The 24769-nt window shown below is 41.5% G+C and overlaps 2 protein-coding genes across 5 annotated transcripts; one reads left to right on the top strand and one right to left on the bottom strand.

Moving 5' to 3' along the window:
• The first annotated feature begins 122 nt into the window (after nt 1-122).
• On the top strand, nt 123-6447 carry NIF3L1 (NGG1 interacting factor 3 like 1). Its single transcript, XM_082763356.1, has 7 exons — nt 123-578; nt 1312-1477; nt 1910-2036; nt 2423-2561; nt 4143-4226; nt 5089-5295; nt 6325-6447. Exons 1-6 carry the CDS (start codon nt 155-157, stop codon nt 5271-5273), a joined length of 1125 nt encoding a protein of 374 aa, XP_082619482.1. The 5' UTR covers nt 123-154; the 3' UTR covers nt 5274-5295; nt 6325-6447.
• Nucleotides 6448-7788: 1341 nt separating this feature from the next.
• ORC2 (origin recognition complex subunit 2) lies at nt 7789-24571 on the bottom strand. 4 transcript variants are annotated; one of them, XR_014317762.1, is made up of 17 exons: nt 24283-24571; nt 23276-23419; nt 22906-22992; nt 22315-22404; nt 21535-21566; nt 20256-20313; nt 19194-19375; nt 18472-18570; nt 16754-16863; nt 13968-14100; nt 13452-13548; nt 11618-11764; nt 10851-11022; nt 10470-10531; nt 9568-9686; nt 8723-8920; nt 7922-8056 (listed from the first exon to the last, which is right to left on the bottom strand). XR_014317762.1 is itself a non-coding variant. In XM_082763349.1 (16 exons), exons 1-16 carry the CDS (start codon nt 24371-24373, stop codon nt 7796-7798), a joined length of 1884 nt encoding a protein of 627 aa, XP_082619475.1. In that variant the 5' UTR covers nt 24374-24571; the 3' UTR covers nt 7789-7795. The 4 variants fall into 4 exon arrangements, 2 of the variants coding, with proteins under 2 accessions (XP_082619475.1, XP_082619476.1); XR_014317763.1 differs by having other exon boundaries at nt 7956-8056; nt 8649-8920; XM_082763349.1 differs by lacking the exon at nt 8723-8920 and having other exon boundaries at nt 7789-8056.
• Nucleotides 24572-24769: the final 198 nt, after the last annotated feature.

Here is a 24769-nt window from a genome sequence, read left to right as displayed (position 1 = left end):
GTGGCGTGAGGTGAGTGGCGGAGCTGCGCGGGACGAGGCTGCCTGCGCCTCCGTGAGGCAGCGGGACGGCGCCCCGAGCCCGAAGGCTCTGCCCCCGCGGCCTGGTAAGTGCCCGCGCTTACCCCCGCTATCTCCCCCCTCTGCAGGTACCCGCATGTTGCAGCTGGTGAGCCGACCTCTGTCTTGCATCCGTGTTGCGGGCCGCTTGCCTTCGCGCTCCCTTATGAATCTCGGGGAACTCGTTTCTGCTCTGAACAACTTTGCTTCTCTCTCCCTGGCTGAAAGCTGGGACAATGTGGGGTTGCTCGTGGAACCAAGCCCGCCGCACACTGTGAAGACCCTGTTCCTCACTAACGACCTCACCGAGGAAGTAATGGAGGAGGCAGTGCAGAAGAAAGCAGACCTTATTCTTTCTTACCACCCCCCTATCTTCACACCGCTCAAGCGAGTAACGTGGAAGACCTGGAAGGAACGGCTGGTGGTCCGAGCTCTGGAGCACAGAATTGGGATTTACTCCCCACACACAGCATATGATGCCATACCTCATGGCATCAATAACTGGCTAACAAAGGGACTTGGTGAGATTCTGTTAAGAACAAAATATTGGTTCAAATTACTCATCAGTATTCATCATGTTCATCAAATTATTCCATGTAGGGATCTTCTCATTCTCCTTTCCTCTGGTTCTTGCAAATATGATTTGAGTACTTTTAAAAATTGTTATTATAGTACTTCAAAGTACCCATACCATCTCTTAGGGAGATTCATCTTGGTGAGGAATACGAGATACAAACACTGGATGAAATTTCCAGATGCGTGATTTTGCTATTGGATATAGCCAGAACTGGTGCAGCATATTTATTGTCTATCTTGGTTGAAGAGTGTAGACAGCTGACTTTCAATCATTGCCTTTAATTTCTAAAGTACAAGATATCATTGTTTCTACAGGCCTTAGAAGTATCAGAAATTTTTAGATTTTTATTTTATGTTGTGGCTAATACATGAAAATAACTGTGTCTTATCCAGCCTGCTTTACAAACCAGAAACTATTTTTTTTGTTTTGTAAAATTCTTAGGATAGAATTTGAACAGCATTAAAAATGAAAAATAATATATATCCATCAACTTCTTTGCACTTAAAATAGACTGTGCTTAATGGAGACAACAGGAAAAGAGTCCTAATTTTTGGTCAGGGAAAATGGATTCAAGTGCAAAATTTTCTAAAAGTTGCATCTCTTTTGGATATATGCTAACTCAGTATCTGCTACATCATCCAACTCTCTAAAGCTGCAGTCTGGCGCTGTTTTCTCAGGTGCCTGTAATTCCATCCCACTGCACCCATCAACCTCTCCAAGCTATCCAACTGAAGGCACTCACCGAATAGAATTCTGTGCAGACACCGCTGAACATCTAGAGACAGTGCTCTCCAAAACCAAAGACATCCAGGAGATCTTCTGTCTCACTACTTTCCCTGTCAGGTATCTGCTTCACTCTCTAATGTTGCGTTTTTTCTGTTGCTTGAACTGTATTTTACTGTTGTAACCACTTCATTCCTCTGTGTATTGCTGCTATTTTTTCAGCAATAGATTGAGAAACTTACAGGATAATCATCCCCTTCTGATCAATCCATGTTATACTACGTGATAACTAATTGCATGTAGCATCACATGAATTAGAAGTGGTAAAGAAGAGTGTTTACAAGAAGTTTAATGAGGACAGCTGAGTTAAATTCCTGTATCTGTTTACTCCAAGAAAGTAGAGTACACTAGACTATTACCATGTCTGGTGTCTATTTTTTCTCTTTCTCTCTGATAGAATATCCTCTGTGATAGAACAGCTTTATTTTCTACTAATATGATGCTGAAATTTTATCTAGTCTCTTAGTAAACACCAAGCACATCTTTCTTCAGGGTTGAAGGTAAGGAGCAAACACGAGTCAGTCTGAACTGCTCTCAGAAAGCGCTGCTAGAGGTGGTGGCATTATTGTCCCAGAAGAGCCTTCTTGATCACAAGACTGAGATTCTCATACTACAAAAGGTATGAAAATCACATATTACTTCCAGTGAATGTACTATTTGTGTGAGCTGACCATCCTAAAAACTTAAGTCCAGCATTCACTGGCATTACAGGTTTCCTGTGCTACCTGTCAGTGCTCTGAAATACTAGCCTCTAGGGATTTGAAGCCATGGACACTTTCACAAACAATGAAAATAGCTGCGTGGTCTGAACTAATTCTAAAATCAGTTCCGAGAGCTAGTCTAGTTATTATGTTACATTTAAGAACATCACATACATGTTTGTTCATAAAGTACAGAGGTATTCATCCTTAACACCCAATATACTCATTTTTGTACATTAGGGAAAACAGTGTAAACTTCTGGAGTCAGCTTTCTCGCAGTAATTTGAATTTCTTTTCCCCTCAGCCTCTTCTTCCACATACTGGAATGGGACGTCTATGCACACTGAGTAAACCAGCCTCCTTGTCAGACATTATCGAGCGTATCAAAAGTCACCTAAAATTACCCCATGTCCGCCTAGCCCTGGGAACAGGCAAGACACTAGGTAAACAAACCTGCCAGTAGGACTGCCCCTTTGAACTAGTAATGCAGGAATACAAGTACTGTGAGTGTATGTGAGGGAGTGTAAAATATTTCTGCCTTGGATAGGTTTATTTTCAAGTAGTATGAAGCACTGTTAAAGGCAAGAGTCAGTGTTTTAGATTTTCTGTGATACAATCATGGAACAAGAGCATCATATTTATTTCTGACTGGCGATTCTGTATTATGCTGCTTGTCCGTGTGAAGGAGGGATACCACAAGTTGAGTACGAGACATACTTTTTCATAATTTCTATAATGACTAATATTTCTCTCTCCAAGATATCAGATGCAAGTGTGTAGTACCTCACTGTATGATCCCTTTTGTGACTGAATGTTAAATTTAAAAGCACCTTAAAATAGTAAGTGCTTTCTGGTATCCTTCTGAACATATAACCATCCATGCTTCGATGAAGAAGAAGTGGTGACAGAGAAGGCAAACTATCCTAGCTCAAAGGGTGGTCACTACTAAATGGAACATGTATCCTCTTATCCCAGTTACCTATCCAAGAAGCATAGCTAATAGAATTTGTGAGAGCAAATTTGTTGAAAACTCTTTGCATTGTATGAGACAAAAGTCTTGTTACAAGCTTCCTATACTATCAATTGCACTAAAACCAAAACAAACCTATTTTGAAACCCGTCATTGTGGTGTGGGATTGTAGTGTTTGATTCCAGTCACATCAACAGTAATTGCATGGCAACATACTGTAAAACCTTAATAGAATTTGAAAATTCTTTGCCCTCCCCACCTCTTGTACTGAACATACTAGATATGCACAATTAAATTCCTTGTCACTACCACATATCTGTGATTCCATTTTAGATGTGAATAGGAGTTTATACATCTGAGAACTTTTTTTTTTTTTTTTTTTTTTTTTAACCTGATTACATCACTTGACTAATCTTAGTGATATTGTTTAGTGGAGGACTTGTTAGTGTTAGGTCAGACTAGGTGATCTTGAAGGTCTCTTCTAACCTAGATGATTCTGTGATTCTGCGATATGTAATAGCTTGGAATCAGCAGTCATAGCAAACAGGCAAATTTTTTGATGATGTGGAGGAGCTCTCAGTTTGCAATGAGATTGGCCTTCTGAAAGCTAAGAATTAGGAACCAGTTATAACTCAGAGAGAAGATGCTGCCTTAGTGGCATCATTAGTTTGGAAAACAAACACAGTGGAACTGTAGAGTCCTGGAAAAAGTAGCAGAGAATTAGAGAGTTCAGAAACCCAACCAACAACACTTAACTAGAAAGAGCTAAGCTGCAGTAGCCAGCAACAAGTCTTTATGCTGGAGTTTTCCGCTCTCACAATCCCTTGTAGAAAAATTTCTATGCATCTTCTTGGTACATAGAGGATTTTGCTTACTATCAGAGATGCTATGGGCCTATGACTCTTTCAAACTGACAAACACATCTCTTCCTCCAACAAATTTACATTGGCCCTAAAATCAAGGTAGTAGTTATTGTGAAACAGTTAATAGCAATACTGATGCAAAGGCTGAACAGAGAGAAAGAAGTTTAATTGTGGCACCTTGTATCCTGCAGGTTCGCCAGTGAAGAAAGCTGCTCTCTGTGCTGGTTCTGGGAGCAGTGTCCTGAAGGGAACGGAAGCTGACCTCTACCTCACAGGTAAGAGATTATGTTGTTTCATTATCTTTATAAAAATAGGCACTACAAAAAAAGAAGAAAGAGTTGACTGTTGAAAGGTTTGGCCAGAAAAAAATTGCCTGTTACAACTGAGAAATGATCAGTTACCGGAATGACAGAGTAACACTGAAGTAGAGGTAACATAGATCAGATGGCTGTATGGCACACTGATGGTCATTTCAAGTAACCATTAACCACGCATGATTTCAAAATCAGTGTTTGATAGAAAAGTGTATCGCAACCTTCAGTGTTTTTTTCCTTTGGCAAGATACAACATATTTCCTCAGTTCCCTACAGAATTCTCTGAAGGAAGATAGAATGTAACAGACTACAGAATCTTCCACTTAATGACCATAATAGCATATCTGACCAAAGGGATACTTAGTCCATTATCTTTTTTCTGATAGCGTGACAGGTAGTTCCTACAGCTTGCTCCACAATGCAAGGGCTGCCTTGACAAGCCTTCCTCAGTTGCTATCCTCCATCAATAGCAACACTGTTGAGTGGATGTATGACATCTAGACAGTCCACTTCCAAACCACTCTGCACACTTATTTCCTGCCCTAAGTGGCAAAATCTTCTACTATTATTCAAAATTAGCATGGAATTTCTGTGGTTTTGCTCAATTGTACACTGGGGACACCAGCTGAAAGTTCTTCAGGGGATGCTAGAGTAGGAGTGTGTCATGTTTTTACACTGAGCAGATGGCATTGCATCTCTCCTTATGGGCTACTTCCCCTGTTGCATCTTCCCAGTTTCTAATTAAGATTCTGCATACATTGCAAAGAAACGGCTTCCTAAACAGTGTGTAATCTACCATGGCATTTCTTTCTCAAAATGGCAGGAGAGATGTCCCACCATGATATTCTGGATGCAGTTGCCAACGGAATAAGTGTTATTCTGTGTGAGCACAGTAACACTGAGAGAGGCTTTTTGTCAGAGCTGGGTGACGTGCTAACTACTCACCTACAGAACAAAATCAACGTCATTGTGTCTGAGAAGGACAGAGATCCCCTCCAGGTGGCATAAAAGGAAAAGAACAAAAAAAGGGGTGAGAGAACACAATCAAGAATTTCATACTATCTTGCACAGACCTATCCAAATGTAAGCTTAATGAAGATGCTCTGAATTGATTCAGTATAGGATTGTATTTTATGTTCCCCCAAAGTCTGAGATATATATTGTTACGTCAGATACCTAATGAATGCTTGTTTCCAGCTACTCAAATATGATTTACTCAGTTAGTGGGTTGCACTTGAATAAAGTCACTGTTACTACATACTCTTATTAAATACATTTGATAACCACACCATTCAAGGGTTGGTTTGGGTAGAATATGAAAACTTGACTTTTCAAGCTTACAGAGCAGTTTCATCCTACTGTGGTTATGTCAGTACAAGTCACTGGCATTTTAGCTAGTAAAACTCTTGATAATAGTTAATGAAAGGGTATGGATCACTGGTTTGCATTAACAGTTTTAAGACAGCTCATATGCAGACACAGAGCAGAATTCAGGTATTTGGTACTAGCATTCAATTGCAAAATCTACCATTAATGCAGCTTTAAAGCTCTTTAACAGAGGAACCCTCAATTAAAAAAAAAACTTTAGAAGTTTTTTAATAAGCTATTAACTCCCTTATTAATGTTGTAATTAATTTAATGTACCTGTTACTTTTTTATAAAAACAGCTTCTATACATATGGCTCTTAATTACAGGATTACTAAAAGTGAACAAGTAGTATTTCCACCATCAGTAACGTCTGGGGAATTTGTATTTTTTAAAAAGAAAAATCTACCATTTGAGTATCTTACCAACTCTGGATTATGTGCATACTAGCAGAATATTTAAACTGAAAATACTGCCATCCCAAGTTTGTAAAGATCTCTTTACAAACTATATCTTTTTAAGTTGAAAAAATAAAATTGGCTTATTTGGCAACGTCTTTACTGTGCTGTACACAGCAACTCTATGCATTGGAGTCCTGTACAACCATAGGGCTTTGAAGACCACATGAAGACTAAAATCATGGAAGAAATCTGGGAAATATTTCCCCGTAACTTAGACATCTCCCTCTTTCAGCTAAGAAGGTAACTGAGGACTATGCTCTTCCTTAGTAGAGCACTACTAGAAGCGCCCAAGAGAAATGTCAAGAAGCTGCTCTGTTATTCAGACTTTCCCAGTGGTCCTAGACAGTGGCGTCAGAACACTGATGTGATGTTGTGATCAGAGGCTTTCTGCCACATTATGTATTTTAATACAACGTAACAGCACCATTAAAGCATTTTAAGCCCCCTCTGTTAGATCTTATTTTGTGTTCTTGCTCAATGAAACAACTTCAAAACATGAAATAGCCAGCCTACTTCACCTAAAGAATATGTTACTTGTTCAGTCTTCTAAGGTATATAAAAAAAAGCAGTCATTTTTATCAATACCATGAAGACCTTTGAGTAAGCTGAGAGTCGAAGTGGAAAGAAATTCCTTCTTCCCCAAATAAAGCAGGGAACTGTACAACTGATCCCTCCAAATACAATAGTCCAGAATTGCTGCAGAAGACAAAAATGCCACCAGATCTATACCGAAGAGCCAGTATCCTTAGTATATGCACTGAATGCAAGAGGGAGAAAATCAATGCATAGGTGGAATAGTCATCCAGACAATCTGAAATCAGGCTGAAATACTTGAACAAGAAAAACACGGGAATTAATTCACAGTAATTTTCTTTAGCTTTCATGCTAGAATCACAGTATCAGCCAAGAATTGATTCAAAGGTAACCTCTTATAAGATATGTGGTGGTATTTCCTGCACTTGTTTTTGACTTGTATGGGCATCACTTGCATGATAATCCACCAAAACCGTTAACTAATAAATCAGAGCACTTGTTCATGAACTCTGAAGCTAACTTACAGAGCTTGGGTAAGACACAATGCCTTGATCGCAGTTTTAGTGGTTCTGATGGTAGCCTAAGCAGCGGCAGGCAGGATCTGATGTGTTTTGCTAAGTTTGGAATTGCAGCCTGTAAAACACAGGTGCACATAATACCAAAAGAGGATGTTAGTTGGAAAATGTTCTGTTGAAGGAATGTGGAGAGTACTGCTAGCATGTACCAGTTTTCCCCCATCAGACTCTCCAGCAAAGTTAAATAGTTCCTACACTGAAGAATCTAATTGACAGTAGGATAGTAGATATCCTGTGTTTTCCTATACAAACCAAACTCAGAATGTAAACCTCTGTCCTGTGGCTTCTGTCAGTGAGGGGTATACCAGGTAACACCTGGAACACAGGTAACAGTATTATTCCATGTGATGCTTTGGTTCTTTTCTAATGCTATATACTGGCATTAAAAAGCAGGCAAACTGTTGTAATTTTGATACCTTAAAAGACCATAAAATACTTTTGCTAATTAGTTTGAGGTCTTCTGCATGCTGCATGAGGATCTGCACAGATATTTGACATGATAATGAAAACCAGGCTTTCGCATAACTGCCAGAAAAATCTCTATCTTCCTATAACATAAAAACATTTGTGGAAGACGAGACAAGCTAATGAAAATTAATAAAGTACTTTATTTGGTTGATATGTACTATTACAACATTGAGCTGTAACACAGCTACCAAGTATTAGACATAATGAGTCCCTGAAGTCTGGCTGGCAGACTACAGTTGAAGAAACTATAGGGCTTACTCCCACATACCTGAGAAATACAATGAAGAAAAGCTGCAAAACTTCAGCATTCTCCCAACCTCTAAGGGCTACTAAAATGGAGAGCTTGTAAGTGGCATTTAAGGCCTCCTCCAGGATCAATGGACACTCCTGATGTAAAAAATACATATATACAATCAAGCTTTTTAAAAATAAACCAGCTTCACAGCCTCTTCACATTCCTGGATTACAAGTTGGAAAGCAGATGAAAGAAGCTGGATTTTCTCAACCTCACCAAGAGGCAACGGCTTGAGTCCATCGCAGTTTTGATCACCTAAATCCACTTATAAAAGAATTCTAGCTTGGGAAAGTCCTTCAGTTCTATTGCCAGAATTTAATAAGTTACCCACAGTAACCCTGTCCTGCTCATATTCTCTTCCTTGTGCAGTCAAGGCAGGTCTCTTAGCATTATAAATCTTTACTTCTTTATACACTGGAAGCCAGTCTTGTCTAATTGGTAAAGGAGTACCAGAAAGCACTCAGTTGAGAAAAATTGCATCACAAATACAAACTGAAGCTCTGACCATCTGGTGGTTTGCACTTCCCATGTGAACTCCTCCAACCAAACCCTCATGTCTAGTGAGGTAATGAGCAGAAGGCACAGAGTTAGTTTTCCTAACTGTATGGTTGCCTGCACAGACACAAAGGTATCATCTGAGCTAAGAGACAAAGCAGACAAATCTAACTTCAGAGCAAGAAATACCTTGCTTACAGAAGTCATCATTCCAAACTACCTGAAGTAGCTGAACAAGAAGCACTGTTCATTACAATTATTACATTTCAGTAAGTAGTCCAGCAGTTTTGGGGTTGGAAAGAGATCTGAGTATAGGCCCCTCTCCAGCAGCCCTTGAGAGCAATTGCCGTAGATGTTTTGGGAACAGACAGACGTTATACATCTTCATCCTCTTTCTCTAAGAAGTCGGTCAAGGTACTGTCATCTACAGGAATTAATAAGTACTCCACACCATCAGCTCCCTGAGAACAGACATGCAACACACATTCTGTTAGCACCAGTGCACAGTGCAATGTAAGACACTAGATAGCACTGCTATGCTGACATGTACTTGCAGCTGGGGTGAGAGCTGGCCAGCATTCACAACTACATTTCTAAAACCAGGAATATTTCCCTAGAGCAACACTGGAAATGTACAAACATCGAGAAAACTCAAAGCTTCTGGTGGGCTGTGCTGTTCTGTCACTACATAGCTCCTCAACATTTGCTCCCACATCTAGCACTGCTATACTGCCTCATTACTAGGGCTAGCCTCTACTCTTCAAACATGCAAATATAGGTAACTGTGAAGCAAACTGGCAGCCTCCAGAATCCATCACTTCTCAAAGTCTTCAGGAAGTTGAGTTCCACAAAGACCTGTAGGTTGCAGAGTAACCAAAGCACAACACATTTTTACAGCCCCCTATCTACATGAAGGGTGTTCACAGAATGGAGACATGGAAAGAGCTGCAATTACACAATTTTAGCCTTTGCTAGTCCACAGGTACTTCAAACAATACAGCCTCACTGTGACCTGCAGACTTGTGTCTTAGGAATACTTCCAAGGAAGCAAGCAGTGTTTTGTTTAAGATAGCTGAATTCCCAGAATTATGTTCTTCCCCCAGCTCACCCGTTTGGTCCGGATGAGCTTGTGGTCCCTGAATTCTGTCAACTGGGCCCTGAGTGTCAGGTCACTGTTTACAAGGAAAGCCTCCCGACACTGCTGGTAGAAGTCTTGGAAAGAGAGGCCTGGAGATAGAAAAGGGCAAGAATGAGAAACTGAAGTGGTAAGTTTGTCCCATGTTTCCAGGTCTAACGATACATGTTATCTCCACCTACAAACATTGCTTTGGCTTACACCACAATGGCTACAGCACCATCATCACTTTAAGTACACAACAAAGCTAATATTTCAGTAATCAACAGAAAAATTTGATTTAACATTCCAGTCACCCTGTCTGCCTAACAGAATTTTAACAGTACCTTAAATGCACTTTTCAGCATAGTGCACCTTTCAGTTTCCAACCCTACTATCTTACTTCTGTCTTTCTGAACAATTAACATACTGCTCATATCCTCTGCAGCATCTGTTAGAGACAGTGACAGCATATTCCACATATATCCTAGAAAGCAGGTACACATTAGAGGCCATCCAGGAGCAGCATAGGAACCGAAATATCCTCTTTTCCCCTAGTTTAATAGGTGTTAGTATTGTGCAAATTCATTTTTTTCCTTGATTTTTTTTTTTTTTTTAACTCCAGTCTTCCCTGAATTGTCTCAAATGTCTAAACTTGAAAGTAGACAACAGTAAAAGGAGATCCTTAGGATCCAGCCACTCTATTGATTTTCTCTTAGAGTAAGATTCAGCACCACTAGAAAGATAGTCTATGCCACTAAGACTCACAGAACCAACAGTTACAGCTCTTCTGTTGCTGATAATGTAACCTGCATATCCAAAGCCAGTGCCACTGTGACTGAGCTTGCAACACCACCACTCCACTCCAAACAAATGAGGAAATGGTCCATATGTACCTGGGTAAGATGGGTTGTCCTTGTTCTCCAGCTGGTACTGGGCAAGCAGTCTGAATATCCCCCTAAATGAAAGGAGATGGGGAAGAAAACAGGAAAAAAAAAAAAAAAAAAAAAAGCAAATATTTTATTTCCCTCATGACCAGGACTTGGTGCATGCATCTAGTCACTGGATAAAGCTTGCTATCCAAACTGTTCATTTAAAGTAAACGATCACATGGAAACCAGGTCCCATCATTTTAATCTTGAAATGCGCTGTCAGAAAACCGGGTTGCCTCCTGCTAGGTGTATACATGTATGTAACAGTTAACACAGAAAACCAGAGTAACCTACTACAGACTGGATCCTCAGTAGGTGCTGTTGTGAAGTGTAACAGTGCCTTACCTGGCATTCAGTGTGAGACTGCGCAGGACATGCATTAGGGAACTCAAAGCCAAAGATCCCGATTGCTGTACTAACAGTGAATTTTCATAAGACGTTTCTTCCATGTAAGGACTAAACGTGGTTGTCTCATACCAAAGCCAATTGTAAAGGCTTTGCTTTGCTTGATCCCACACTAGACAGAGAGGAAAGAAAAAGCAGACAGAATTAGTAGGTTTAGCATTTCTCAGGCATTAAATAAGCAATATTAAAACATACTGAGATCTACTACAATATTTGAGAAAATAATGCATGCTTATGAAATTTGTAGTACATGCACCCAGATAGTCACAGTTCAGGCAAGACAATTCTCTGCAACAGAACATTTGCATACATTCCCTTTTTATACCAGCTTCATGGATATGCTGTAAATCATTCCAGAATCAGCATTGTGCAAAGAATTTCTGGCTGATAAAATTGTTTAGATGCAGTGACAGCCATAATAGTCAATCTCCATTTCAGTAAGTCCCTAAGTCAAAGGGTGCCAGAAGCCTGGAGTCTTTTTCTTATACACATACATATATAGACTGGTAGTTTTTTTTTTTTATACAGCTTTGCTTCAACAAGGCCACAGTCCCAATCAGGGCTTCTAGCTGCTACAATCATACATACATCACCAGGTCAATTTTGCACATCAAGAGTAATACATGAGCATATGAAACACACTCAGCAGCCCCTAAGTAGAATGCAGATTCTTCTCTTTTTGCTACATCAGGCCCAAGGGGACTCACTGAGAGGAGCATTGATGTGATCAATAGAGGCAATGAGGTAAACACTAGGCAGAGAGGACAGCTGTGCAAGGATCTGCTGGCTTCTTTCTCCTCTCAACATCTGGCTGTCCAGGTTATGAATAAGGACATAGAGCTCCAAAGATGAATCTGTAAGGTCACAAAAAAAAAAAAAAAAAAAAAGCAGAGAACCAATCAAAGAAACTGCACACAAAGTGGTTTCCCATTCCCAGTGCAGCCTAGGACAAACATGTTCCACCACACTTCACATTCACCACTCCATTATCAAATAACTTCCCTTGTACAGCTTACATTGATCGCTGTCCCACACTTGGTGTTTCTGAGCAGCTGAGAGGCTTTCTCTCAATTCACTGTATTGCAGTTCTCATCACAGCTACTATTCTTCCTATATCTAAAGTTTTTAATCTTAAAAAACTTTCTACTTGCTCAATGCCCTTCCAGGAGTCACCTATGGTTTTCAGTGATTCATTTTTTTTTTTTTTTTTTTTTTTCAGTTTTCAGTGATTCAGGGTTGTTCAAACACGCGTTAGGAGGGAAGTCTAAGCACAGTTTGTTCAGCTGCTTTTAAGTTGTATGACTAGGATCCTTAAGCCCTTCCTCAAACAATGAAAACACATCTTCTATTCAGGATTGGATACAAAGCCTACTGAATTCATTAGAATTCTTTCCCACTGAGCCCTCAAAGAAAGTTACAAAGACTGAGCTTGGATAATACAAACAGTAGATTCCCAACTTAGCTTGTTGCTGCTGTAGTCATCCCTAAGGAACAACTGTTTCCTGAGTCCAGAAATAATTATGGAAGAGTAGCTAGTTTTTGTGCAAATGAATACATACTTGGCTGTCACTGGAAACCAGAAGTTCCTCAGACTCCCTGTCAGATCAGCTATAGTGTACTACATGAAACCGATTTATGTAGCGTCAAAAGGGTACTGCCATTAATCAGTCTTTTTCGCTCAGTCCCACCAAAAACACTAAGATAGGGATGGAGAAAACATTTAAACACCACCAAATCCCTGTACAATTAAGATTACATGGCAATTTTCCATGTAGACATAAGCAATACAACCTAAAAACAAAGAATTATCAAGCACTCAGTGTGGCAGTACCCATTTAACTTGGCTTTTTGAAACAATTTTAACCTGCTTGTTTGACGCTGCTGTCCTTTATTTCATCTTAACATCCATACATGCATATATTAAGCTTACATGACAAATGCACTAAACCATGTACATTTAAGCGTTAATCCAGCCTATAATGAAATTTATGGAAAGACACACCCCCCAGGGGATTATTTTTCCAAAGGGCTCATGGGACTTGGTATCCATCAGCAGCTGTCATTCCAACTCTTTGTTCTGTTCATCTCAGCAAGGTTTGTATCAGGTCCTCAAGCAGCCACTCAGAACCATGTTCCCGCATATAACTGGAATTTACCCATCCTGTCTTCCACCAGGAAACGCGTGGCTACAGAAACACCATATGAGTAAAGCGCAAAGGCATCATACTAAATGCAAGAAACACAAGCATTTCAGCTTGTTGAAGGGCTGAGTAGCCTCTGACTTGCCAGAATGCTCACGTCCTCCTCCTCCTTTTTCCACAGAACTTAGTGTGTTAAACACTGAGAAAGATAAGAGATTGGGATCATGTGCACATGATTCTGGTGCACGTTTTCAGAAGTAGCATAAACTTCAAGACTAGAAAACACTAGCTACAGTAGACTAGAACTGTAATAGCATATATGAAAACTGTGAGCATGGAAAGGCACCCCTAACAGTAAGCAAACTCTACTGTTTTTATGTACAAAAATCAGTCATTTTACCTTCTTTAAACCTTTTAATGATGAATTCAAGTTGGTCAAGGGGGCTGCGAAAGGTCCCTATATGGTCCAGTACCTCCTCTGTGATGGAATTGAGAATCTGAAACAGAAAATAGCAGAGTCACCACTGCCCCTTCTGAAGGGCTCTGGCACTGAAGAACCCGGTGCAGAATATCTGAAAATTAGCCCTTTACTGTCATGATAGAGATACTCTGATTTTTACCGTAAAATTCTCCAGTCAATGTAAGCCAAAAATTGCTACTCTTTTTTCAAAACAGTGACATAAAATAACATTTCAGACAGATTAATATATTACTGATGAGAATCACAGCAATTCCTTCAAAAATGCATGGGCTCATTTCTTTAAAATCTTAAAAGAGGAACTGCTCTTCATTCAAGAGTCTATTGCTATAAAGTCTATTGCAAGCAGCTCTCCTTGATGTTTTACATTGAAAGATTTTAGAGGTGTCTGTAATGCAGGATGATTAGTTAAACATACGAGCTTTTTCTCACACTTACAGATCTCACAGTGATGCTAGGGAAGTATCCGTTAACTACAAGGTGAACGGTGTCCTGGAGCATAGAGATGCGAAACTTCTCTAACAAATCATGCTTTGAGCCCAGTCCATAAAGCACAATGTTGAAACCCAAGCTGCAGGGAAGTGAGTAAATAGACTGAATCAAAAAAAAAAAAAAAAGTAAAAGTCCATTTTTAGGTTTATACATTCACATTGTCATTAAGCAAAATGAATGATTGCAATCTTGCCTCTATAATTCTCATATTTTTAAGGAATTCGACAACTCCAGGCTTACCTTCAGCTCACAGTTGACACATAAGGTTATCTGCAAGATATCCAAAATGCAGCATGTTCATCCTAGTTAAAGGAGTGTTTTAGCAGACTAGAGGACCACAGATTTAGCAAAACATCTATGGAAGAAAATGGTACTGTCCAAGAGTATGAGACTAGAACTGCATCTTCAAACTAACGACAACTAACAAACATTCACATTTACTCCCTCACCATATGATTATATTAAATGTTTACTAGGGGTCAGTCACTACAAGGAAAAAAAAAAAAGCTTGCAAGGTGATTTTCTACTATTATCCACAGGCACAATTTTACTGCAAAATCTGTTTATTCTCATATCCCTTCCTTATCCTGATTGTTACATAGAAAAAGCATAAAAAGAACATGGTAGGAATTCACAAATCTTTACTTGGTTTTGAGGAGCAGGAAAAACATCATATTCACTAGAACTAAGTGTCAGGTTGCTCAAAAAGCACTGGACAAAGGTAAGGTGTTGAACAACTCACTGATTTCAATATTGTGTATGGATTTGTTCCTTTTACCCTGCCACATACAACTCTAAGCATTTTTCCAGGTCACTGAGTCACAGAGAACTCCTCCTCCAGCAAGTCTTCAACTTTCAAGGCTTTTCATATGCTCTGTCACTCCCCGTGGAACACTAATTCTCTTATAATCCACTCCCTTGCAAAGGGCTTTCTCCTCATGAGCATCTGCTCCCGCCTCAGTGCTTCATTTCAGAGTTGGTGGCTTGTCTTCTCTAAAGCACTTCAGAGTCTCACAGTTCTCTGTACTTCCTCATTTAATTTCTTGCTTACTCTTTTCTCCTTTCCTCCAAGATACATGCAAACCCAGATAAAATTAATGCTAACCTTTTCAACAGCATTAAGGTTTCTTCTTACCTAGACCATTAGGTACTATAGAAACTCAGTTTACTGCTACACCACTGAGGATAGCCACATACTGAAGAAACTGACAGTGGGCTACTCAGTACCAACTATACTGTTGAAAGCATAATCAGCTGTTCAGAAATGCCACATTTCTCATCTTTCATGTTCCTTATTTGTAAATGCCCTCTATCTTGGTTTAGAGGAACAAACTAGCGAGGTAGAATGTAACTTCATTTCATCAAAATGATGAAATCTGCATCAGAAGAAGCATGGCCAGCAGGTTGAGGGAGGTGATTCTCCTCCTCTACTATCATAAGACTGAACCTGGAGGGCTGTGTTCAGCTCTAGGGCCTCCAGAAAAGAAAGACATGGACCTGTTGCAGTGAGTCCACAGGAGGGTCATGAAGATGATCAAAGGGCTGGAGCACCTCTCCCGTCTATGAAGACGGAGAGAGCATAGAGAAAAGAATGCACTGGGGACACCTTATAGTGGCCTTCCAGTACGTAAAGGGGACCTACAAGAAAGATGGAGAAGAGACTCTTGTCCTGATTTCAGTTAGGACAGAGTTAATTTTCTTCCTAGTAGCTGGTAGAATGCTATGTTTTGGCTTAGGATGATAAGAGTGCTGATAACACCCCGATGTTTTAATTGTTGTAGAGCAGTGCTTACACCAAGCCAAGGACGTCTCAGCTTCTTGCTCTGTCCTACCAACGAGCAAGCTGGGGGTGCAGCAGGAGCTGGGAGGGGACAGACCCAGGACAGCTGAACCAAACTAGCCGAGGGGAATTCCATACCATCTGACATCATGCTAAACAATATATAGGGGTGGCTAGCCTGGGGAGGAGGGCCAGACTGCTCGGGGTTAGGCTGGGCATCAGTCAGCGGGTGGTGAGCAATTGCATTGTGCATCACTTGTTTGTATACATTATTAGTAGTAGTACTATAATCATCATTATTGTTGTTGTTATTATTATTATTATTGTTATTATTTTCCTGTCTTAATAAACTGTCTTTATCTCATCTCACAGGCTTCACTTTCCCGTTTCTCTCCCCCATCCCAGAGAGGGAGGGAGGAGGGTGAGCGAATGGCTGTGTGGTGTTTAGCTGCCGGCCGGGTTAAACCATGACAACTCTTCATCAGGGAGAACAGCAATAGTACAAGGGGTAATGGTTTTAAACTAAAAGAGGGTACATTTAAATTAGACATTAGGAAGAAATACTTTACTATGAGGGTGGGGAGGCACTGAAACAGAGAAGCTGTGGATCTCCCATCCCTGAAAGCATGGGAGACCAGGCTGGATGGGGCTTGAACAAGCGGGTCTAGCGGGAGGTGTCCCTGTACATGGCAGGGGGGTTAGAACCAGAAGATCTTTAAAGTCCCTTCCAACTCAAACCATTCTGTGATTCACTTCAGTTCAAGAAGTTAGTCAGATATTATTTGGTCTTCAGAAAATTTTGTGCAAAATAGTGTCACCTGATTTTAAATTAGAGCAATCAAAGCAAAAAAAAAAATCCTTATCTCATCCCCAGGATGTTGTTGATATGAGGGGAAGTTTATGGCAATGCCTATTTGCTAGGTCTCTTCAGCGGTTCTCACTGGATACTTACTGTAATTGCAACATCCACTTGGAAAACAGGGACTCATATTGCTGGTTTAGCTCTTCAATTTCAGCAGCATAGGCAAGGGGAGACTTTTCCAGAAGGTCATGCAGTGTTTGCTGCATTGAGAAAGAGGTAAGATGACAGTAACACAAAGCTGAGAAAAATAGGACATATGCCTGGAGTCCTTACAAATGCCCCTCTAGTACATGTATGTTTTCTAGCTAGAGGTTAGAAGGGTTTTCACCAATGGTGCACTCAACTCATGTTTCTCCATGTACACCCCCTTTGAGGACTCTAAAAATAGCTTTGCTACTGGAGAAACAAAGCAGAGAGTAAATGACCTTAGTATGGGAAGTGGCAGCCAGACAAGAACTAGCCAGACTAGAACTGACATCTGTGCCACTACTGCACCATTTTTATCTCCTCCTGCTGAGTATGGGAACGCCACTATGGAAATAACAGACATGCTTAGAACTTAAAACAGCATCAAGCATGGTACTAGGAAGATACCAACACCATAACTAAGTTCACAGGAGCAAGGACCCCAATCAACATGTTAGCAATGATTCATGTTTGTGTTTGTAACAGAATGCTCATAAACATAATCATAGAAAAGCAAAATACAAAACAAATACAGCAGAGGAAGAAAACCATAACTGTAGAGAAAGTGTTATTTCAAAATATCAAGAATCTAAGGATTAATTCAGCTTTAAAGATGCGCTGGGATGTTGGTGTTTAAACAGCACAGTAGCATGACATGTGACATCAGATCTACAATGGCCTCCCTTTCTATTCAATTTTAATAGCTTTGCTTTTCACTCCCCTGCAATAGAAGACAACCTACTCTGGAAAGAGCACAAAAGGCAGCTGCAGTATACCAGACAAACATAAAGCACTGAGAGACAGAATTGCTAAACCTTCACCTTCTTTGGTGCCAGCAGAGATTTAATACTGAAAGCCTTGATTTTGGTCTAAAGCTGTTATGAAAGAACTTGTTAAAAATCCAGATGTTTCTCTGGGTAGCAATTCTAGACAACACTAGGCATCAGGCAATTTGCATATATGCCATCTTTTAAAACCCAGATGGGTGCACAGACACAAGAGCAATTTGCCTGTTTTACATGCTTCCCTGGTTCCTGTCTGTGCATACGAGTCTCTCTAAGATACAATTGCTTACTTCAAACTGGCCGTAGAAGTGGCATATGGAAAAAAATGTAGGTGACAACATTTAAAGCTGTCCCAATCCTGTACAGGGTTCAACCCAGTAATGCACAGATGAAAAGGGCTCTCTCCATCTCTTCTACACATAATCAAGACCACTTATAAACCCCCATAGCATTTCATTGACAAAACATTTGTTTGATGATAATTTTTAGTGTAGGTCCCTACAACTCTGCTTTTCCCTCTTCTCCTCCCCCCAAATCAAATATTAACCTGTTCTCATAACTGCAGCATTCAACTTTCTCCCTGCATTTTCCCTGCTGTCTCAGGTCCCAACAACTGGGCAATAGCCCACTGTCACTGTCCCTGCTCAGAGCAGGAAGGCATAAGGGAGACACAATGCTTGAAACGCTACCTAACCCCTGCATAAATCAGTATTACCACCAAGAACATCAGCAGCAGAGATAAAGTGAAAATAGCAACATCAGGCAATTTTGATGGGAGAGATCTTTACCCAATAAATCAAAAGCTCTGTGAGTTGTGCGATTCACTCTGAAGTGTACCTGATTCAATCTTCTCTTCCGTAACTTCTGCAGTGTTCGATCCGAAGTGAGCACTTTGGAAGTACTGTGTGCTTCAAAGTATTCCTCCACCAGGTTGCTCTAAAAATGTACAGCAAGAATCAGCCACACCTCTGCTAACAAGTTACTCCTCTCCCTTTGTACCCCCAAACACGTCTGAAGATGGTCAGTGTGAGACACAGAGCAAGGATGAACAGAAATCCAGAAGACATTTGTAAACGTGGTTTCTACAGCAGCATTCTGCCAAAGCTAAGCATTCAAATGGTTCTTTACCAGAGATAAAAAGAGAGAAGTTATTCAGAGGGAGCAGAACACAGCAATAATATTGGGGGGGGGGATCCCTGGTGCTGGAGGGAAATAAGATGACAAAGCTGAACACTAAGCCAGAAAGTAAAGTGTGATACTTTTGGTGCTACAGGAGTCAATTTCTTCATCATTTCTTAAGTCTCCTGTTTCACAGACATCTTAGAACATCTCATTCTGTAGCTGCTGAGAATACAGACTGGATTAGCCCATAGGCTCACATGATGCCCATCTAACAGGGATGGAAATCATTCGCTCAGAAATGCAGCAAAAGCCAACCCAGCTGGTTTAATTTGAAATAAATCTAGCAGTTCTTCCCTAGGTGCAGTCACTGACAGCCTATTGTTAATAAACATCCCTTCACTCTTGCTGGCTCAGGGGTACATTTTCTGCACACTCACCATCTTGTCCTTTTTTTTGGTTACTTTTTTTCTGGAAGGAGGTGTAGATGCAACCTTAGCTTTTGCTGGTGTCTTTAGACTTGATAAAACAGTGCTGACTTCCTTCTGGGTTTCTTCATCCTCCTCCTCCTCTGAGCAGGAAGCAGAATATTCACTTTCACTTTCTAAGTAAGCATCTGGAGCTGAAGAATAAATGTAAGGTTAAAAGTTACCAATTAATTCTTACACAGAACATATTTTGCACCATTTATCTCTCACATACATTCTCTAGGTGTTTTTCAAGCATATGATTCCTAAATGTTTTTCATAGAAAAGTAACATCAATGCTTACAAGGACTACAAACACACAGACATTTCATTCCGTTTTCAATGCAGATATTGTTTAGTAAAGCTCTGCAAAGAAATACAATTCTACCCTAAAAACTGAATAAAAGTAGATAATGTACTTCCCCATTTTTCTTAGGGCCTCTGTATCAGTTTTCCCAAATGCCAACCATGCAAGCTGGGTATCTTCTGGTTCACACCCTATAAGAAAGGTGTTGATTCAACAAGGTGTTCGATTCAACAATGTTGATCGAAGAAAACAGAATCTGTCTGTCATGGTCTTTCAACACAAGAAGAAAATGAACATGAAATGTCACACACTGAGCTCTCCTCTGCACTCATTCTGAGCGCATATAGCCAGCCAGTTATTAAAAATAATTTGCCACAAATGTCCCAGCCATCAACAAAAAGTTTTATGACTTGGTTCAAGCAATTATACCAAACTGAAGTGTCAGCACAGGTAAGATTACTCAAAACTTTTCCTCTTCTGATCATGTCTCTGAAGCTCAGCAACTAGGTGCTTTTAAATCCTCCACCCAATTCCTACGAAGCAAACTTCTGTATGGAAAAGGTCTGCATGGGCTTCCCTGGGGATGTTTCTATACACTATACAGGATGAATCAGGCTGTTTCAAGCAGTCCACTGCTACAGGCAGAAGACCATAAGCAGGTGAAGCACTCTCCTCTGAACACAGTGCTTTGCTGACCATAGCTGCTGACTGCAGAAGTTTATCTTTACCTGCTAGCCTTTTGCGGAGTCTGTAAGGTGTGGTAGACATAAAATCATTCTTTTTACTCTGTAACAACAACAAAAAAGGGCATTAGAAGAAGTTGCATATACCTCCCCAAAAGAGCCCTTTGCTAAGCAAAGCATAGAATCAGGCTTCATTTCCAAGCTATTACAGCCCACAAGAAACTGGGAGAGCAGAGGCAGTAAGTCCATAGAGTTCTTACCTTGCCATTCACAGTTAGAGAGAGGTAGGATCAGGATGCAAAAAGGGCTTAATTCTTTCAAATAACGTCCTGAGGTGGAACATAGAAAACTGAAATCTCCAGCCAAGATGCTAACTTTGTCCCCTTCAGAAGAGTCAGACTGAAGAAAGGATGAATTGGAAATGCTTCTGCTCCCCTGAGCAGTCATCTTCCACATCACAATGTCTATGCAGGGTCATTTTGAAGCCCACCATAAAAACTCCCACTCAGAATATTAAACCAAAAAGGAGTACAGGAAATGGAATCTGAGCTGGCCAAGGTCACCAAGTTGTGGTGGCATGTCTAAGGAAGACATGTACAAAGCACACGCCTGACAAAGACACCAGATCAAGTTTGCAATAATCCAGTCAAAGTGGATGTGGTATCATCAAGGAGTGAATATGGCATCCCAAAACAACATCTCTTATGGGCATCTCCCATCTGGGAACCTTACAAAAGAAAAGCTCTGCACACATTTCTAGAACAATGCTATGATGTGTTAGAAAAACAGCTGTTTCACAGCACTCTCTCTATAACCACAGCTGACAGGTGTAGACTGTATGCATATGTAGCATCACAAAAGCAGACATAAATTGTCAAGATATCTCCCCGATATCACAATGTGTTTTTTTTTTTTTTAAATAAACCAATGATAATTTAAGAAACTGAAGAGCGTTACAGTTCTTGAATTCTTGTTCTAACAGCACTGCTATCCTTATGATTAGGGTTGTTCCTTCCTTTAATGAGAAATGGAAAGCTACGAGTTTAACTGCATATTAAGATATTGTTTAATATCCTCATTTGTGTAATGCACAGAAATAATCTCCACCCATACTAATTAAGTTGTTAAACCCAGTGATCTGCACACTGACTCTAAATCCCATAGTCTTGATTAATGGTAGTTCTGGTTCTCACTTGCATTAGCAGAGACGGAGACAAACCTATAATAATGTGGGTGAGGTTTTTCAAGATCCTTACTTTCCAGAACTATAGTAACTGGCTAGTTCAAGTACTAAAGTGAATTAAAAAAATAAATCATCACTTACCTTCTGCTGAACTTTGTTTGAACTTGAATGCTCTGCAGGACAAGAAACAGCATAACAGAATACTGCATATTTTCAACAGCAGCACAAGATGCTTCATTAGAAAAATAGGCATCCACTATTCAAAGGTACACTGCACCAGAGTATCAGCTCCCTGAGTGGTATGGCGGAAGCTCTTAGTTCCCCACAGGTAAATTATGAGATATCAAAGTCAGTCAATATTATTTTCACAGAAGGCAGCTTTTAATTCTGGTCAGTTCTGGGAGGCCCTCAGCAGGATCAGGTTGATAAAAATGTTCCCACCCAAGCACATCAGACTCCATTTCTGAGTACAAAGTAACGTGTTCTTGCCAATCTCGGTCCACACTGACTTCTTGCACCTTTACTTCTCCCTACAGCATTAGGTGCTTGAAAACTAAATCATAAATTGTGAAGTTACATGTGAACACACATGCAATCCCACCCACAACCCATTTGGCACTCAACATACCAGTTCAGCTGAAAACTCAAGTGCAAGCATCTGTGTTGAACACAGAGGAAATTGTTAAGTGTGACAGCAACAGATGAGAGAGAAGTTACTGTTTCATCTGTACCAGCAGGACAGAACATAAGGCACAACAGCCAGGTGAACAAGATGCCATGCAAATTCAGCCTACAAATTTAAACTGCCCAGAATTCTCAAGCATGACAGAATCTGGGGCTCGAGCATCTGCTTTATCACACAAACATGAACATAACACCTATTCACTCAGCTTCAGTTTCCCAAAGCATCACAGAACTTACTGCTGCTTTGAGGGGTTTTGGTTGTCTTCTCAGGGCACTCAGAGTGATCAGATGCAACACTCTGTCCTGGCATCTGGGCTAATTCAGAGGCTGTAGGGCATGGAGAGGAAAGAAGTTTCACACATCAGGTACAAAACTTCTTCTTAGCCCACAGTTAGCCTAGCAAACACAGACACTTACGTAGGAGAAATCCCCTTCCACACCAAAACTAATACTACTTTTTTTTTTTTTTTTTTTTTTTTTTATTAAACTCTTTGTTATGCATCAAGTTATTCTCATACATCCTTCTAAGATACACACATAAAATGCCTGCCATCCTTTGGCATGTACATACAAATACTTCTCCCAGCATTAAGAAACTTCTACTTTCTCTTATGTATTTATTCATTATATGTATCTCTTATCCCCACCATGCCTTTGCTTTGCCCTAGTGCAAAACTTTTGTTTCTGAGGAAGACTGATTCAGAGTCAGATAAAAGCCACAGTAATAGTACAAATATATCTTTTTAGTGAACAGAAGAGTCGGATCATGTTCACAGGGGTACTCAAAAAGACCACTAGCCAGGACAACAAGGAAAGAGGAAAACATACCCAGCTCTGCCATTTTGTTGGAGCGTTTGGGAGTTTGGAATGAGTAAACTTCACTACCACCTACACTTGAGCCATTTTCCATCAAATCTGAAAACAGAAATATTACTTGTAACCACTTTAAAAGCACTGATACATTTCCAACCCTAGAGAGGTGGAATACAATACCAATACAATACCACGGGCAATACCACTGCAGGTGTTATAAGCACCGTTAAAAAAAATCCTAGAAATCATTATCTTCTCCTCTACTCGTTACCACAAGCATATCTAGAACTAAGAGCCTTCAAGAACAATTTCATAAGCATTTTACAGGTTAACACTAAAAGTACCTCCTGAAGTAATAGCTGTGTTAAGTTTTCCCAGCCAATACCTTGAGCACATATGCCTAGAGCAGCAACATAGTCCTTCTCTTCCAGGAACTCTTGAGCTTCATCATCTGAGAGAGTATCAAGCTTCTTCACAAATCTCTTCACGTTGACTGTCAGTGGAGTTTTGTCTTTTCGTACTTTAATACCTAGAATTGTTATAAAAGCTTTTACTTTCTGTGATTTCAATTGCAGTAGTAGGCAGCTGCCGCCTTAACAGACCAAGACACTGTTGTGCAAAGCACATATAAAAACAAAGAAGAAGAGATTTCCTGTTAAAAGAAGAGATGGTCTGTGCCATGGGGGTCAGCTGACCCTAAAGCAATTAGGGTCAGCTTTAGGGTCACCTTTACCACAAAAGCTAGACACTGAAGTCAGTTGTGAGGACGTGATCCCCATTTCAACATACGCCTGCTTCCACAGATTGGGAGAAATGGCAGGGACACGCACAGTAGCAGTTCCAAATGCCACGTGAAGAAGGTGACATTTAGCATCCCCTCTCTTCCATAGAAAAATGGAGCAAGTCTAAAAGACCAAGCCTGCACACCACCAGTATGCTCACAGAGGAATTTCAGCTGAGATACCTCTGGACACTGTCTGCCTGACCTTGCTCAAAACACGAGCAACGGCAGCGTTGGCTCGGGGTGCTCCACGCCACGTGCAAGCAAGTTTTGACCATTTTGCAGACTGAGACTCCGGCCTTTACAAGCGGTCAGAACTGCAGCCGCAGCCCCCCGTGGCGGCCGCCTCCCGTCCCGTTGAGGTGGTTCTCAGGGCGCGCTGAAGCTCGGCGGGGAGGGAAGCGAGCTACACCGCGCTGTGGAGGTACCAGGGCTCCCCTCCAGCCGCAGGTAACGGCACCCTCCACGTGCCGGGACAGGCGCAAACGGCGGAAGAGGCAGAGGGATGAGAAAGCGGAGGTGGTGGCGGGCCCCGTGCTGCCAAGCAGCTGGCCCAGGCTGCTCGCCCTCCCCGCACCCCCGCCCGCGGCGCGGCGCCGGGCCGGCCGTACCTGCGTCGTCGGCGATGTGCCTCAGGACAGCCTCGTCGGGCACGAACTTGACTTCCAGGGCGGCGCCGCCCTTGCGCTCCGCCTGGCTCATGGCGGGCGCCCCGAGGCCACCCCCGGCCGCGGCCGCCCGGGCCTCACCGCCGCCCCCACGAGGGCCGGGGCCCTGCGACCCACAGGCTACCCACCGCCCCTGAGGCGGCGGAGGGGAGGCGGAAGCACGTTCACGCGCCGCGCGGACCCGAACCTGCCGCCCTCCCCGAGGGCCGCCCCACCGCTGAGGGCCGCCGCGCGGTGCTGACTGACGTGCGTCTCCGCCAACCCGCGGCCCCCTTCTCCCCACGCCCACCTGCCACCGGCGGGAGAGAGGAGCGGGCGGGACTTCCGCTGCCAGCCACGCGCGCGGGCGCCCAGGGTTGCCGTGGCGACGCGAAGCCGCCACCGGCCCCACGGTCTTAGCGGCTCCCCGCCGCCCCCCGCCTCAGCTGAC

The sequence above is a fragment of the Aythya marila genome, assembly GCF_965140915.1.
Source record: "Aythya marila genome assembly, chromosome: 6".
Lineage (NCBI taxonomy): Eukaryota > Metazoa > Chordata > Aves > Anseriformes > Anatidae > Aythya > Aythya marila.
The sequence above is the reverse complement of the archived record's forward strand: the minus strand, read 5'-3'. Positions and strand labels throughout refer to the sequence as shown.